At 45.5% G+C, this 14,962-nt stretch overlaps 1 protein-coding gene across 9 annotated transcripts in view; it reads left to right on the top strand.

Moving 5' to 3' along the window:
* The window catches only part of MYO9A (myosin IXA), a 183,346-nt gene that overhangs the window by 152,679 nt on the left and 15,705 nt on the right, over nucleotides 1–14,962 (top strand). For 4 of the 9 annotated variants that reach the window (XR_012661610.1, XM_075099767.1, XM_075099768.1 and 1 more), the window contains 10 exons: nucleotides 752–862; nucleotides 1,889–2,011; nucleotides 2,518–2,667; nucleotides 2,902–3,212; nucleotides 4,147–5,796; nucleotides 7,340–7,421; nucleotides 7,931–8,146; nucleotides 13,048–13,160; nucleotides 13,577–13,734; nucleotides 14,459–14,682. Coding sequence is in view for 8 of the 9 variants with exons in the window: in XM_075099767.1 (XP_074955868.1) it covers nucleotides 752–862; nucleotides 1,889–2,011; nucleotides 2,518–2,667; nucleotides 2,902–3,212; nucleotides 4,147–5,796; nucleotides 7,340–7,421; nucleotides 7,931–8,146; nucleotides 13,048–13,160; nucleotides 13,577–13,734; nucleotides 14,459–14,682 (3,138 nt within the window). In the remaining variant the exon portion in view is untranslated. The remainder of the gene's footprint in view (nucleotides 1–751; nucleotides 863–1,888; nucleotides 2,012–2,517; nucleotides 2,668–2,901; nucleotides 3,213–4,146; nucleotides 5,797–7,339; nucleotides 7,422–7,930; nucleotides 8,147–13,047; nucleotides 13,161–13,576; nucleotides 13,735–14,458; nucleotides 14,683–14,962) is intronic. The other 5 variants (XM_075099766.1, XM_075099765.1, XM_075099764.1 and 2 more) reach the window with 5 other exon arrangements.

Here is a 14,962-nt window from a genome sequence, read left to right as displayed (position 1 = left end):
GAAACTTGGATGTTATCACTTGGGTGTTGCCCTTGAGAAACTGCACTGGCTTTTCTTGTAATTGTAGAAACATAGAAAAATATATTGGTGTTCATAAATGAATTTGACTCCTTTGAAGCTCCTGTCACCCGTAATAGAGATTTACAGAGCTGTGAACTTACTTTACTGTTACTGAGCACTATCGCTTCTTAAAATAAAGTGTCTTTAGGTAAAAGCAGATACTTTTAGAATAAGCCACATTAGTCAGACTGACTCAGTGATGCATTATATTTTTTTTAAATTTAGCTTTAAGGATTGATTTGTCTCATGGGCTAAGGACTCTTGGTTTAAAATGAAGGCTGAAGTAGTGATGCTTTCTTGTGGATTAATCCTTTGGAGTTTTACCTAGACATTTCAAGATAAAGCTTTATGCCTAGGAGATTGTTTAGTTGCTCACAGTCTTACCTATTAGCTGTGCTCTTGGGGGGGTCTTATTCAGTTCGGCCAAAAAACCTTCTTTATAGCCTTATATGTCTAGTTAGCTCTTTGAAAGTCTCCATCTGAGGGCTCCTTGGAAGCAAACAGGATTCAACCTTGCTGGGATTAGTATGGTTACTGTGAACCTGTGTTCCCTCTCTCCCCTAGCATTGTTGCCAACATGTGTGTCATGCAGATGTGCTACATCTGCTGAATCCATTTACCCATCCATGTGCTTAAAAGCTTCAGTTAAGGGAAATATTTGCTCATTGTTGGTCTGTTTTTCCCCTTCCAGCTGCCCCTGCGGTTCAACGACAGCCTGGTGCTCAGGCAGCTGCGATACACGGGGATGCTAGAGACAGTTCGCATTCGCCAGTCGGGATACAGCTGCAAATACTCCTTCCAGGTTGGGGAAAATGTTTTCAGTCTTTCCCCACCTTTAGCATTATTATCAGAGTTGTCTGAATGTTGTTAGCTCATTTTTTTAACAAGGTAATGAATTTATAGCTCATGCAAGGCAGTGGATGTAATGAGCTGATGTCTGGCATGGAGCGGTCCTCTGCTGTGCTGCTGATTTCTAGCAAGTTGATCTAGACCTAGGTGAAGGCTGTGAGTCCCTCTGCAGATAACGTCATAGTTTTTGAACAAAAACAGTATTTTTTTGTAACGTGGACTTCCTTCTTGCAACAAAAGGTATCCAATCTGCACACGCTCTTCTGCACATGTTTTGAAATCACCTGGGAACGGTATTCGCCCCGTCATGTCGGTGCTGGCTGTGTCCTATCAGGAGGGTGATTGGCATCCTCTAAACCACTCAAGAGTTATCCAACTTTTCCTGTTTTCTTCTTTACCGTGTGTTTGCCAGGTTTTGCACACGTCAGTCCTTTCATGCTTTATTGGTGCCAATTTGTTTCTGCTGGCAGTTGCTTTGGTCCAGATGTCATGTCCTGAGCAGCAGCTGTTTAGAAAAGGAAAACTCTCCTTTTTTTTCTGCTGTGAGCATGGATCCCAACCTTACTTGGGAGGATCTCTCCTCTTGTATCTTCTCTACTTTTTGAGTCCTCACAGCAGTAACTGATGGAGCATCTCAGAGGTGCTTTGCAGACGCTGGTGACCCCCTTCCATAATGGTCCTGGCTGAGGATTTGGAGCATTTTTTGCTCAAGGTGACCCCATGGGTTCTGCAGAACCTCTTCTCCCACACTGAAAGATGTTTGAACATTGCTAGGCCCTTGCTTTGATATGTTTCCTGTCAAATCACAAATGGTAGATGAAACTTGGCGTTTCCCAATCCATAAAATGCTCAGTCCTTCTGCTCACTCAATAGATCCCATTTCATGTGTCCAGTGGAGCAAATCCATTATTTGTGGAAGAAAGGGACACAGAAGGACCCATCTAACCCAATCTTGGTGTTTTTTATTTTTCCTTCTCAGGATTTTGTAAACCATTTCCATGTTCTTCTGCCACAAGGAATCAGCCCGTCTAAGCACAATATCCGTGATTTCTTCCAGAAAATAAAACTCGATCCAGACAATTACCAAGTTGGAAGAACAATGGTAAATGCTTATCCTTAGCTCAGACTTACATTTAAGATACAGGTATAACATTTGCCTGCATTTCTTTAATGATAAATTAACGTCTTTATGCAAGTTCTTAATTAATGAAACTATTTTTCTTATGTTTGCCAGAAGCAAATGGCTTAATGAAGCTTTGAATATTGTTAACACAAAATGGTAAGGAACGCTGTTTTGTGTTAATCAAGTTACAGGTCTGGTTGTAACGAGGCAGCCTTCAAAAAACTATGTCTGTGCGTAGACCCAGCTTGATATAATAGCTATCATTTTGCCTTCCCTGAAGGGAAAGCAGGGGCTCCATAACTCAGATCTTGGGCAGTCGCAGGCTGTAGATTAAACTGCAGAAACCTGTTAGAGGTGGCTTAACTAAAATCAGCTACTGAACTTTCTTCTAGGCATCCAGGACACAGAAATCAGGAGGATTAAATAATTTGTCTTGTGGTGGCAGGAGCTTTCTATGCTAGTGTTTTGGGGTTTTTTTTGGACAGGTTTTTGTGAAGGAGCGAGAGCGGCAGCTTCTGCAGGACCTGCTCCATCAGGAGGTGCTGCGCCGGATCACGCTGCTGCAGCGCTGGTTCCGCAGCGTGCTCTGCAGGAGGCAGTTCCTGAGCTTAAGGCAAGCTGCAGTGATCATACAGGTAGGTAACAGCGCCTGATTTTGTTGCAAATTACAATCCATGAATCCCGCAGGTACAGCTGATGGGTAAAATCACATCCCCTCTCTGAGGTAGGAGCTTACAATCAGGATTTGACTCTTAGTGCCATAATAAGTTGGGAATGGGGGAGACAGAGCTGGAAAGGTTGCATGAAGGCAGGTGCTCTCCCATCCCCATGCAGCACCTGTTACAAGGAACTGCCTGCTGTGTTTGCAGAGATTTTGGCGTAGTTACCGGAGCCGGAAGCAAGGCAAACCATCCCCAGACCCTTTTGTCCTTGGCAAAGCTGCCATTGTTCTCCAGACCCACTGGCGTGGCTTTGTGGAGAGGCGGAGGTTCCTGCAGATGCAGTTTGCAGCGCACCTAATCCAGAGCTGCTGGCGGGAGTATGCCAAGCGGCGGCATGACGCAGCCACCAGCATCCAGGCAGCCTGGCGAGGACACCATGCAAAACAGTCCTACACAGCCAGCAGAAGCAGAGTCATCTGCCTACAAGCGGCGTGCAGAGGATATTTAGCACGACAAAGGTAATGCTGTTAGCCTCGGTTAAAAAAGAAAGTGTTAAGGGATGTGGTTGATGTGAATTCTGGCACTGCTCGGACTATGGTGACTTACAGAAGATGATGTCCCTTCATAGGATCCCTGACCCTCTCCCGACCTGCCCTGATTCTTCACTTGTCCACACTTTCTAACAAAGGAGTTTATTTAGCTGCAGGTCCTACTCTTAGAATAAGCAGAGCCTATTTCAGGTTGGAGCATGTAAGCAGTGGAAATCTGGGGCCATAAATACTTGAGAGCTGGAGGTTTTTTTCCCCTTTGGCAGCAGCACAAGTTTAAGTAGCCTATTTTTAACTCAGATTGCCTCACCGATGTGGTTGCCGTGCTCTCTCACAGGGACAGGAGATACTGGAGCCAGCCGCTGCAAAGGGGAGAGGGTTTCCAGCCATGCCTTGGCTTGCTGGCCACAGGACAGGTCTTGGTTCGTTCTCCGGAGGCGCTCCCTGCAAGGTGTGGAGCACCTTGACAAAGGGTGGAAGATTTGGGAGCTGCAAAGAGCTCTTGGCACAGGGTGTGACTCCCTGCTAGCTGTACGAGAGGCAGCCCAGGCAGGATAGTGAAGATGGAGAAGCCAAAGGGGTACGATGGGTTAAGCTTTTCTGGCTCCGTCAGCTTGCAAACGAGCCAGACCAGGGACGGATGCTGGAGCTGCTGCCATCAGTGCAAGAGGAGGTGTCAGGTGCATTGGGGCAGTCCTTGAGTAAGAGAGGTGGCATAAGAGAAGACTGAAAACTAAACGTGTGCTTGCATTGTCTTGCACTGGACATGTAAGGAGGGTTGCTTGAGATGGTGGTGGTAGTGAGGTGATGATGGTGGTGGTGGTGAGATGCCACCAGTGCAGTGCCTTGAATGGACGTGAGTGGGCACAGGGGTACTATGTACCGTTTTTCTGCTTTCTTGCAGGTTTAGAGCTTTGAAAGGGCAGCGATTAAAAGAGATGCAGCTGGAGAACGGCCTGTCAGTTACAGAAGAGGATGTACTAGAGGCAGATGATGCTTTGGAAATTAAGGGCTCCGACCCATCTAGGTGGGAGGACAGCTCATTTGAAAAGCGAGTGAGAGCTATAGAGGAACATATATTGCTGATGGAGAATAATCAGGTGAATCATGTGGACCCGCTGGATACTTCTGCAAATTTATTGTACAAAAGGCATGAGAGAACCAGTAGCCAGAGCGGGATGGACACCGAAGAGGAGGTTGTTAGAGAGCGACCCACGTCGGTGGAGGATCTCAACCAGAAAAAAGTGGTTCGTGCAAAAAGAGAAAGCCGGAGGATGCGTGAACTGGAACAGGCAAAATTTAGCTTGGAGCTGCTTAAGGTCCGGTCCGCTGGTGGGATGTCACCTTCAGAAGAGCGGCGGTGGTCCACTGAGCTTGTATCTGAGGCACTTCATTCCCCTCAGGGAACCCCGGAGAGTGAAAGTTCTCAAGGGAGCTTTGAGATGTTAAGCTGTGAAGATACCCCGAGTAATAAACGCATTTCCTTAGTTTTGGATGAGCAAGATGCGCAGTCATTTTCCACTGACTCTTTGCCTAGCAGCCCCCAGGCTCATCTGCAGGAGAAGTCTTTCTGTGCAGCAGATGTGAACAGCAACTTACCCAGTTGTAGAAGGATACCTTCAGACTTGGAGCTACCTGATAACCATACCGTCAAAGAGCACATGGTCTGTGACCTCCAGAGTGTTACACACAAGGCTCATCTGAGAGAAACCTTCCTTTCCAGCAACCTACCTACTTTCTACATTCCATCACAAAACAACATGAAGGTGAAGCTGGTGGAGAATAACCTGAGAAACAAAGCAATGGAAAGAGAGGAGAGGACAGTTATGTTCTCTGAGGTCAGGAAGGACTCTGAGCCAGACCAAGGCAGAGCTTTGGGAGGGGAGGAAGAGGAGACGACCTCTACCAAGAGAGAGGAACATGGGACAGTGACAGCGACACAGTCCCATTCTCCAGACTCTGTCATCGAGAGACTGGAAAAGCTCAATGTAGAGAAGGAGGAACGGCAAAAGCAGCTTCAGCTGCAAAATGAGAGAGAGATGATGGAGCAGATCCGTCAGCAGAAGGAAATTCTGGAGAGGCAGCGCAAAGCCTTCGAGCAGCAAGGGAGGGTGGAGGCTTTGCAGAGGGCCGAGCAGACCAGAATGAAGGACCCCTCCCTCAAATCAACCAAAAAACCAGACAGCCGGCCTCAGTCAGTCCTCATCCTGCACCCCCAGAACAGAGGGGAGCATGGTCCCACCACAGGTGTGACTCCAACCTCGTTGGTGGACATTAAAGGTCTCACTGTTGGGACCAGGGGAAGCTCTCCAGCCCACAGTGGCCCCAAAGACAGACCTGTCAGCATGTTCATGGAGCGAAGAGAAGGTCAATCAGTATCAGTGCTGGAACCCCGGTGGCATTCCAGACTGGCTCTGGACCACAGGGATCTCCCAGGCAGCCACTTCTTAAGGACGGAGCGCCTCCGGCAGGCCTGGATGCCCAACCAGGCCACCGAGGAGATGAGGGCAAGCACTATGTTTTTCATGCCGAAAGACAATCCCTTTGGCCTCCAGTGAGTAAAAAGATTATATTCTTTCTCCATAGATTTTTGTTCTGCTAGAGACCGTTTTAAACAAATAGTCCAGAACGTTGTTTCTGGAGACTGTACAAAACACCTAGCAAAACAAAGATGGGTTTCTTAATCTTCTAGCAGCGAGCAGGTGGAGATCAGAGGAAAAAGCAAAAGAGCTGGAAACATGATTTCTCAGTCTCTCATGTGATGGGCGTTATGTAAGCCAGGGAAGATAATCATAGACACTCGCAGCTGAAGTGGATTAATAGAGAGTCAACACTGTTTTCATTTACCCTAGATGAACAGCAATAGGAATTTATTTCTCAGGGTAAAAGATGAAGAAAAAATTCTTAGGATTTTTTGGTGATCAGAGTAGAAATTAATAGGTAAGGCAGAAAATGTCAGGATTTTTATTGCTTATTGTAGGATCAACACAGCAAGTGAAGCCTTTTGGATGATGTTACCATTGCATGTTAAAAAGCAGCAAGTGTCCAGAGGGAGTTTGGGATATTGAACACACTTTTGGCAGTGTATTGCTTACATATATAATTAAACGTGTAACGGCCTTAGCAGTTGTTTAGCTCTGTCCATTGCTTAAATGATGGGCTGCGCCAGCACAGGATCTAGAGACTGCAGCAAGATCTTGGGACAACATTTGCTCCCAGTCATGTTGCTTAAGCTGCCTTGCCTCATTTTGGAGAAGGTTAGGCCATTTAGCTCAAAAAGGATATAAACCTCCCACACCAAATCCTGCTGCGCCATTTCCAAGGCAAAAGCTACCAGCGAATACTGTTGCGAACTTCAGGTTCCTCTGAGTGTAGTAGTCTTGTTGTTTATGTGCTGTTGCGACAGGAGGAGAATCCCATTTAATTTGTGCAGGTTCTTTAACTGAGTCCAGACACACTTGATGGGGAAAAGGAGCAGTCAATAAAAAAATAGCTCTTTGCTCCATGGTAGGGCCAGCAGCATCTCTCACGTGTGGGCATGGTGAAGGTTTTATTCAGAAGTGATGGCAGAAAGAGTGCGCTGAGCAAAAAGCAACTTTAAATGGGCGTATTTTTTAATGCTGTTAGATGCAAAGCGAGGATGTTCTCCTTCCAAACCAGTTTGTTTGAAAATCTGCGGGAGGTCCTGGAGAATTGGTTTGGAAGTGGGTATTTGAGAATAGTGTTCGCCAAAAAAATCCATTCCACTTCTTTTCCTGGTTCATGCACAGAACAAGCCACAGGAAAAAAAAATATTTTAAAATACTCTATTTAATTTTTTTTCTGCTACAGAACAATCACATTTGTGAATCCAGAAATTATTACCATCCATAACGACAGTGATGGGTAGAGTTGGCAGCCAGAACTTCACATCTTTTTGTTTTGGTATTAACTCAAATCCTGAAGAATTCTCAGTGACTCCAAAAGCCCATGGCCTCAGACTTGCAATTTGGTCTTGTGTGCTTGGGCTGTGCACGTGTATGCTCCTGCAAGGTGGGCTGGCATGGTGGGAAGGCTTTGAGGAGAAGAGGAAACATCACTGTTCTGTTGTGTTTCAGCAGGGAAGCAAGTCATCAATGCCTTTCCAAGGGTGAACTGGCTAGGAAGCCATTCAAGATGCCAGGGTCTGGCAGAGGAGAGGTAAGTTGTGGCTTGCTTATTTTCTCTTCTAATTGAATGGGGGGAAAAACTTCCCCTTATTCTGCCAGTTTTCCCTTAAAAGCTTCAAAGTAGTAAACTATAAAGCACAAGGGCTGTCAGGCACAGGGAAAGGCGATATGACAGTATGACAACCATCACACCCTCTCTTAAAAATAAAAAGCCCCTGTAACATTAATTCATAGCAGCTCTGTATAAAAAGGATCTCATGGTCCTGATGGCAAACACTGTCCAACACAGTCTTGTCTTGATTTGGTTTAACATCTATTTGAGTAACATCCATGATTGTCCATTTTCACTGTGCTGTCTTGGATTTTGTTTTTCCTGGCCCTTTTTTCTTGCACTAGATAGAATATTGTGCTGTGCAGGGCAATGTCACTCAGAGATGTCTTAAGGCCATACTTGAGCCACGCTTTGATGCCAAACATCAGCAGAATCTCCTTTTTATTTTAAAAACCTTTATTTTTCTGTTGTTTTATCATTTGGTCAAGCAGGTTCCCAGACCGACCCATAAAAAGAAAGCCCGCATGGCGCGGACGCGCTCCGATTTCTTGACTAGAGGTACTTTTGCTGATGGGGAGGGGGATACGGAGGAAGATGATTACGATGGCAATTTTGAGTTCCTTCTCTCCTCTGACCAACCTCCTCATCCCGAGGTGGTGCCTGCAGCACGGGTGGGGCAGGCCTGTTACAGTGACTCCGAAATGGTAATTTTTCCCAACATGGTGGGGGAAATGAAAAATGGGAGCGAGCAGGGCTGCGAGAGGCTTTCTTTGCTAACCTTAGCTGCACTGATCCCTCCACCACTGCTTCTCCCATTTCCAAGGATGCTGTAGATGGGTAAACTCGGCAAACACGGCAGAAATGGATGCAAAATGGAGAAATCATTTGTATTTCTTGGCCATGGGGATCTTTTCTGGCTTGATTCAATATCAGCTGTGGTTTCCATAGCTTTCCTGTAGCATTGCAACTTGTATTGCACAGGTTCCTTTTTTTTTGTTTTTAACCTTAATAGCAAAGTCCCCCTAGGATGCTCTTGCTCTAAAAATGATCTACATAAATCCATAGAAATGATCAAAGCAAACATTATCCAAAAAAACAACAAAGACAATTATGTAAATCTTGCACCTGCTATTACTTTTGATTTTGTATCCTTAGCCACAGTATCTGGTGATTATTCAGTCCTCAATTATCAGAACAATGCTGGCAGACAGCATCTTAGAGAAAGCAAAAACACGTAAATTGGGCAATAAAAATATATAGAGAGTGAAATAGTGGGTTTTAAAGGAAAAAAACCCCAATCTTAGTGGCTTTTTCAAGCACAGCAACTGGTGTCCCTCGGCAGGTCCACAGGCTGCAGTCCGTGCTACATGAGCCTATGCTGCAGAGCACTGTCATCTCAGCCTTAATCTGCCACTCAGATAACATGCTTTCGGAAAATCACAAACCGAGAGGTTCCAGGAGTGGAAAAGTCTAATGGCTTCCAAACCATTCATATTTTTTTCCTGAGGGTGGTGGAGATGTTACCACAGAAGTGTGGATAAACACCAGGAGTTGTCTCCTGCTATAAGAGCTCATATGGAGTGTTGCATAGAGCTGCTTTGCTCCTCTGCTTCAGCTATAGTCCTGGATGTGAAGCTGAGTACCAAACCAAACAAAAGCACGAAAACCAAAGTCAGAGATTTATTTTGTGCTATGGCATTTCCATGAGTCCAGCAAACATCTCATGTGATCCTAAAACAGGCTTTTCCAGGAAAGTCAGATGGCCAAGGAAGGTTTTCTGTGACTTTTCTGTTAGCAGCTTTTATTATAAAGGATAAATTTTCCCCAGGATAATTTCCTCACAGTAAGGGGCAGAGATTTACAAATTCTGTTAATTTCTAAGGTTGCTCTCTATAAATTTCCAGAGGTTTTGAGCCAGGAATACTCAAAACCTGATTGAAAGACACGGCTCTATGAACTGAGCTCCCTTGGCTGCACCTTAGCGCATCTCGCTGCTTGTTGATCTGGAAAGGGAGAATTTTATGTAGTAAAATGCAGTATTTTACATAGCCTGGTGATAGCCCTGGGCAAGGCCCCATGCCACACCCAGAGTGCCGTGCTGTGTTCCTGGAGGCTACCCTTTTACAAAGCATTAGGGGTTTTTTAGCGATAGAAATCTTTCCTGATGGGATGCAAAAGGTGCTTGGCAAGCTCCATCCTTGGGAAGGGAGCTGGATCATCCCACTCTTTAGAAATGCTCCTTGGGACTCTGCTTACCTGGTTTAACAACTCTCACTGCATGCAAGTAGTAGTAGGTGCCAACTGTCTCTCATCCCTCCTGTATCCATCTTCTCCTCTGCTCTCCATCACGAGCTAGTGCTGGTGGTCAGCACTTTTACCCCTCGTGCAGTTGAGTTCTGCTTTCTAGCAAACGCTATCCATGAAGTCGTGTGCTCAGCGATACCCTACGTCTGTACATCCTGACAATGTGTACAGTGTTTCCATCTGTGTTCTGTATTGCAGGTTTGGGACCAGCCCTTTGGCTTGTGGCTTCTCTGGGTCAGGATTGCCACAAGTAGAAAAATTTAGGGACTGCTTATTCATATTTATTAGCAGAGCCCAGCTGGGTGTTGCAAATGAAGCGGACTGTGATAGAGCAATACTGCTGCATGTTGGTTTGGGTACAAGCTCAAGTAGGTGGATGCCTGTGTAGGCATATTCACTGTGTCTTGTGATGTTGACATGAAGACGAGTCAGGCAGCCACCATTTCCGTGCTAGTGAATAGCTTATTCATACAGCTCCAGCCCCCAGCTACGACTCTCCAAAAAAAGCGTCTTTTAATGTGCTGCTCAGCAGCCAAGGTCTGATGGATAGACAAAAGAGACATCACGTGCAACCTTGTGAAGTTGAGCATGTGATGGCTCACCAGCTGCACTGGTGTGAAACTGCCCGTTATGCCCCTTGGTTTCTTGACCATCAAGCCATTGATTGTATGTCACCAGCTGGTAAGTAGAGGTCCACCAGAAACCCATGCTCCTGGCCTAAGCTGGGCGTATCCCAGAGCAGCAAAGACCAAGAGCATCTTCAGACAGAGCCAAAACCCAAGGTGCAATGGTATATAAGGTGGCTGCTGAAGGTACACTTGACTCCAGAGAACCTTTAAGGCTAAAGGGCTTCTTGACAAGACCAAGCCTTCAAAGGTTGCTTGAGCTTTTTGGCTGGTGATTGGCTGAGGATTAACCTGCCTTGTGGTGAGACAAGTACAAAAGGGAGGAATATCTCCTGGCTGTGGACAACATGTAAGAATACCACTTCTGTTTTGCAGCTAAGCCTGGAGAGCTTTCCTGCAGCAGATAAATAGAAAGTGTTGGTTAGACTAACCATACCAGAAGTATCTTCGGAATACATTCTCCTTCAGTAGAGGCTCTTAGAAAGAGGCTCTTGGAATAACAAAGCAGCAGTATAGCTTTAACCTCTGTATTGAAGCCACAAATTGACACACATCAGTCCCAGTATCTCTCACCAGCTGATCCCAAGCATGCCTGAAAAGCCAGCAGTGAAAGATGATCTCTTGTCCTAAGCCATTCAGAGGGAGCAATGCACTTTAGGAGCTCTTCAATGCAGCATGTAGCACTGGTGCCTGCTGTGACAAGTCATCTCTTCCAAGTGCTGGCAGGCAAAATACAGGTTGCTCTTTCAGAAGAAAAATATTTGGACCTCTCTTCATCCAGGGGACAACTCCAGACCCGCTGGGTATTGCCGTTTGCCTGCACATGGTGCTTTGTGGTGTTCCCTGGCCAGGGATTTTCTGGTGCAGGGGCTTGTCTTGGCATCTGAGAAGGTTTCCCATCCAGACGAGGACCTTGCCCATCACAGCTTCTTGGAGGAGTCCCTCAAACAGAAGAATCTTATGCCAAAAATGCCTTTTAGTCCTTTCAAAAGCTGGAGAGGTTGCTGTGATAGCAGAGGAAATGCTGAACAATAGTGCATAAAGAATTGGGGCAGAGCAGAGAGAGATGGTGGTAGTAAGGGTAGAAAATCCTTCTTCCAGTTTTGTCTAAAAAGTGCATTACAGGTGTTTGACTCAGTCTTCTTCATGAGCCAGGGGTTTCACTTGCTTTGCTCTACTCCAAAATCTGTACACCAGGTCTGCTGTGGAACAGGTGTGATAGACACTTTCTTTTTTAAATCTATGTGGTATCCTATAGAGCAACCTCTGCACTGCCCCAGCGATCCCCTTGCCCTGCCTGCCATGGTCTGCACATACCAATGTGCTCTAAATGGCTTTGAAATAGAAAAAAGGGAGTAAGTACCCCCACAGAATGCAGGGGGTTTGTTTCTTTTTTTTTTTAAACAAAACACTGAAAGTGATTAAAAGATTGAAATTACTCAATAACAAAACTATATCATGGGGGCAAATATTTCAATAGGTGATTTTTTAAAAGCAAGTAGTAAGTTTGGGCAGGATGGAAATCGCTTTTATGGGTTTTGAGTTTGGGTTTTTTTCCCCACTATCTGTCTGTAATTTTTGTGTGATCATCGCCTAAATGTTAAGAGCGACAGGAACAAGGTTTAGGCAGTGTCTTTCCCGCTGCCGGTTTTGCCTTATGTGCTGCCATCTCGTGGCTGATAGGAAGTTTAGTCCAGGGGTGAAAAATAAGACATTCAAAGAGAGTAAATATGGTAAATGTGACTCCCCTGCAGCCCGTATTTTATATAGTTTTATTTGAAGTGTTTTTAATAGAAGAAAAGGAAATGCTTAAAAACACAGTGCATTCAGTGTAGACTTTTAGGTGATGAGAAAGCTACAGGAGATATTTGACCATCATCTTCTGAATCCTTACATACAACCTGATTCCCTGCTTTCCTCATGCTGAAAGTCTCCTCCAGGAGTCAAACTCCAAAAATCACAGCTGCAATTGGAAAATATAGAACAAAAATAGCTTTTTGGGTTTTTTTTAATACAGCAAGACTATTTCTGGGCTGTTTCATGGAATCCCATTAAGCTGAATTATTGCAAATTCATTTCATGCTTAAAAGTGATCCCAGGACATTTTAAATGGTGGCAAAAGTGGAGATCTTTTGTATTAAAGCTGTGAAATCTCTTATTTGTAAAGGCTTAATTTTAATGAGTCCTTGGCACAAAGACTTTGGACTTCTTTTCTGCAAAGTCCTCAACAAGAGCTGGAGGAGGAAGCTCTGCTGGGACACCTCCATGTGGTCAAGGGTTCCTTTGGTTCTAGGAACACCACAAATCACTTTGTCGTGGTTAACAATCATGGCTGACACGGCTGTTCTGGGATGGAGAGCTGGGCTGCCCAGACCAAGGTGGTGGAGTGGTTGTGCAAGCTTGGTGCACACTGATTTTTCATCATTGGTTGCTCAATGAGAAAGAAGGTTGGAACTTGATGTAGAGTTGAAGCAAGGGAAATGCATTCCTTTTTTAGGAGTTATTAAAATATTCAGTTGTAGCTAGCTCAACAGGACTGTAGGTTTTCACCTGTAGGCAGATAGAAATAAAGACATAACAGATGAAAAATCTAATCTTTGCTAACAAGAAAATAATCAGCTGGTATCCCAAGAGCTGTCTCATTTTTAAATGCTTTGTGCTTGGAATTGTTACAGACAGTGCAGCGATTCAGCTCTATGGAAGGCCAAGCAAAACTGCACAAAACCATGTCTCAGGGGGAGATTGGGAAGCTGGCAGCCATGCAGAAGAGCCTGGCTCTGGACGGGAGGTAGGAAACATGGCTGGAGATGGGAGATGAGTCCCTCCCATGTCCTTCTTGGTTTCAATCACTTTGCTGAACCACCCCAGCTCCTTTGGAGTTCTACCAGCCAAAATCAGCACACAAGTTCCTCACCCCATCTTTCCTATGTGGCTGTGGACATGCCCAATTAGAAGAGGCATCCTGCTCATATCACGATAAAGTTTTGACACTGCCAGATGTCCCATCCCAAATCACCCAACTGCATGCGTGAAACTTGAGTTTCTTGCCTTTCCTGAGGACACGTAGCCTGGTTTCTCTGGTAGACATTGTGTGGATTTAACTCCTCCTCAAACACGATGAAGGCCTGGGAGATTTAGAGTGGTTTTGGATGGAAGGACATTTTCCTAGTTAACACAGTTCCTTTTGCCACAAATTGTTCCCAGGCCTCAGCGAGCCAAGATGAGGTTCTGGGTGAAGGGAAAGCAGGGGGAGAAGAAGACCCCACGGGAGAAGCTTCCCACCCAGTCTGAGCTGCTGGAACTGTATGCAGAGCAAGAAGTCCCTGGCACAGAGGTGATTTCTGGCTTGCAGCTTAGTGAAGGTAAGTGGTGGGGTAGCATGTTACCGGTGTTGTAAGGAGCAGAAAATTGCAGTTGCTGTCACGGCAGAGGGGAAAGATAGTGTAAATCTGGCTTTACACTACAACCAAGTGTAGCCCAATATATAGGGGCTTGGGTAAAGATGTAGAACCGAGGAAGTTTGGCTTATCTATAGGGTTAGGGTATCTGTAAATGGGAGTATCATATATGACGCTATGGTCTAGCCAAGGCTGCTGTGGGAAAATGGGTTGGGAAGCTGCACAAACTGAATATCCATGCCGGTTCATGTCCCTCCAGTTCATGGATGGCATCAACCCAAAACAATGGCAAGTAGGTTAGAGGATGAGATCCAAAATGGGTCTCAAGTTTTTCAGTGTTGCTAATCCTCCTAGCAGCTGTCTGGGCATGGACAGATGTTTACCCTCTCAACAGAGGAAATAACCAAAGGAGAAATGACATTTAATCTTCCTATGAATACTACACGGTGCTTTTCTCCTCCACAAGTTTATTTCGATGCCCATCTCCCTGTTTTAGTGACAAAATTTTGTGTTGCAGCTCTGGGAGATTATGCTTGATGTTTTTTAGTTGTTGAGAGTTCATTAAGAGCCATAGATTTTTATTAGTAGCCAAGAAATAATCCTGCTTCTCTTCCAGGCCATAGGTGGAACTTGGGAAATAACATCTGTTAACTAAACCTCTTTCTCCCTTTTTAATTATCGCCTGTAGAGTTAGGTCCTCACCACTTGACCCCTCCACGGAGTCCTGAGCTGTCTGGTATCTACCGTCGGGAGTTTAAGGAGAACAAGGAGCCCTCTCCCAAAGTGAAACGCAAGCGCAGCGTCAAGATCAGCAACGTGGCTCTGGAGCCTGTGCAGTGGCAGAATGACTCACTGCAGATCATAACCAGCGCTAGTGACTTGAAGAGCATGGATGAGTTTCTCCTGAAAAAGGTAAGTCCTGTCCTCACTGCCCCAGATAAACCATCAGAGAGCTCAAAGAGCATACAGAGGCGACAAAGCCAAAATTATCCTGGGGGCAGCAGTAGCAATACTAATAATTCATCTAATGGTGCACAGCAGGTACCAAGGGCAGGCTTGGGAGAAAAGACAGGCATGCTGTGCATGCACTGTGTGGTTGTTCTGCATGGGCACAGAAGCTTCAGTTTGAGTTGCCCCTGGTGGCATCAGAAATGGGTGACCCAGGAGGGCAGGAGTTGAAGGCGGTGGGGAA

Source organism: Phalacrocorax aristotelis, chromosome 7, assembly GCF_949628215.1.
Source record: "Phalacrocorax aristotelis chromosome 7, bGulAri2.1, whole genome shotgun sequence".
Classification (NCBI taxonomy): Eukaryota; Metazoa; Chordata; class Aves; order Suliformes; family Phalacrocoracidae; genus Phalacrocorax; species Phalacrocorax aristotelis.
The sequence above is the reverse complement of the archived record's forward strand: the minus strand, read 5'-3'. Positions and strand labels throughout refer to the sequence as shown.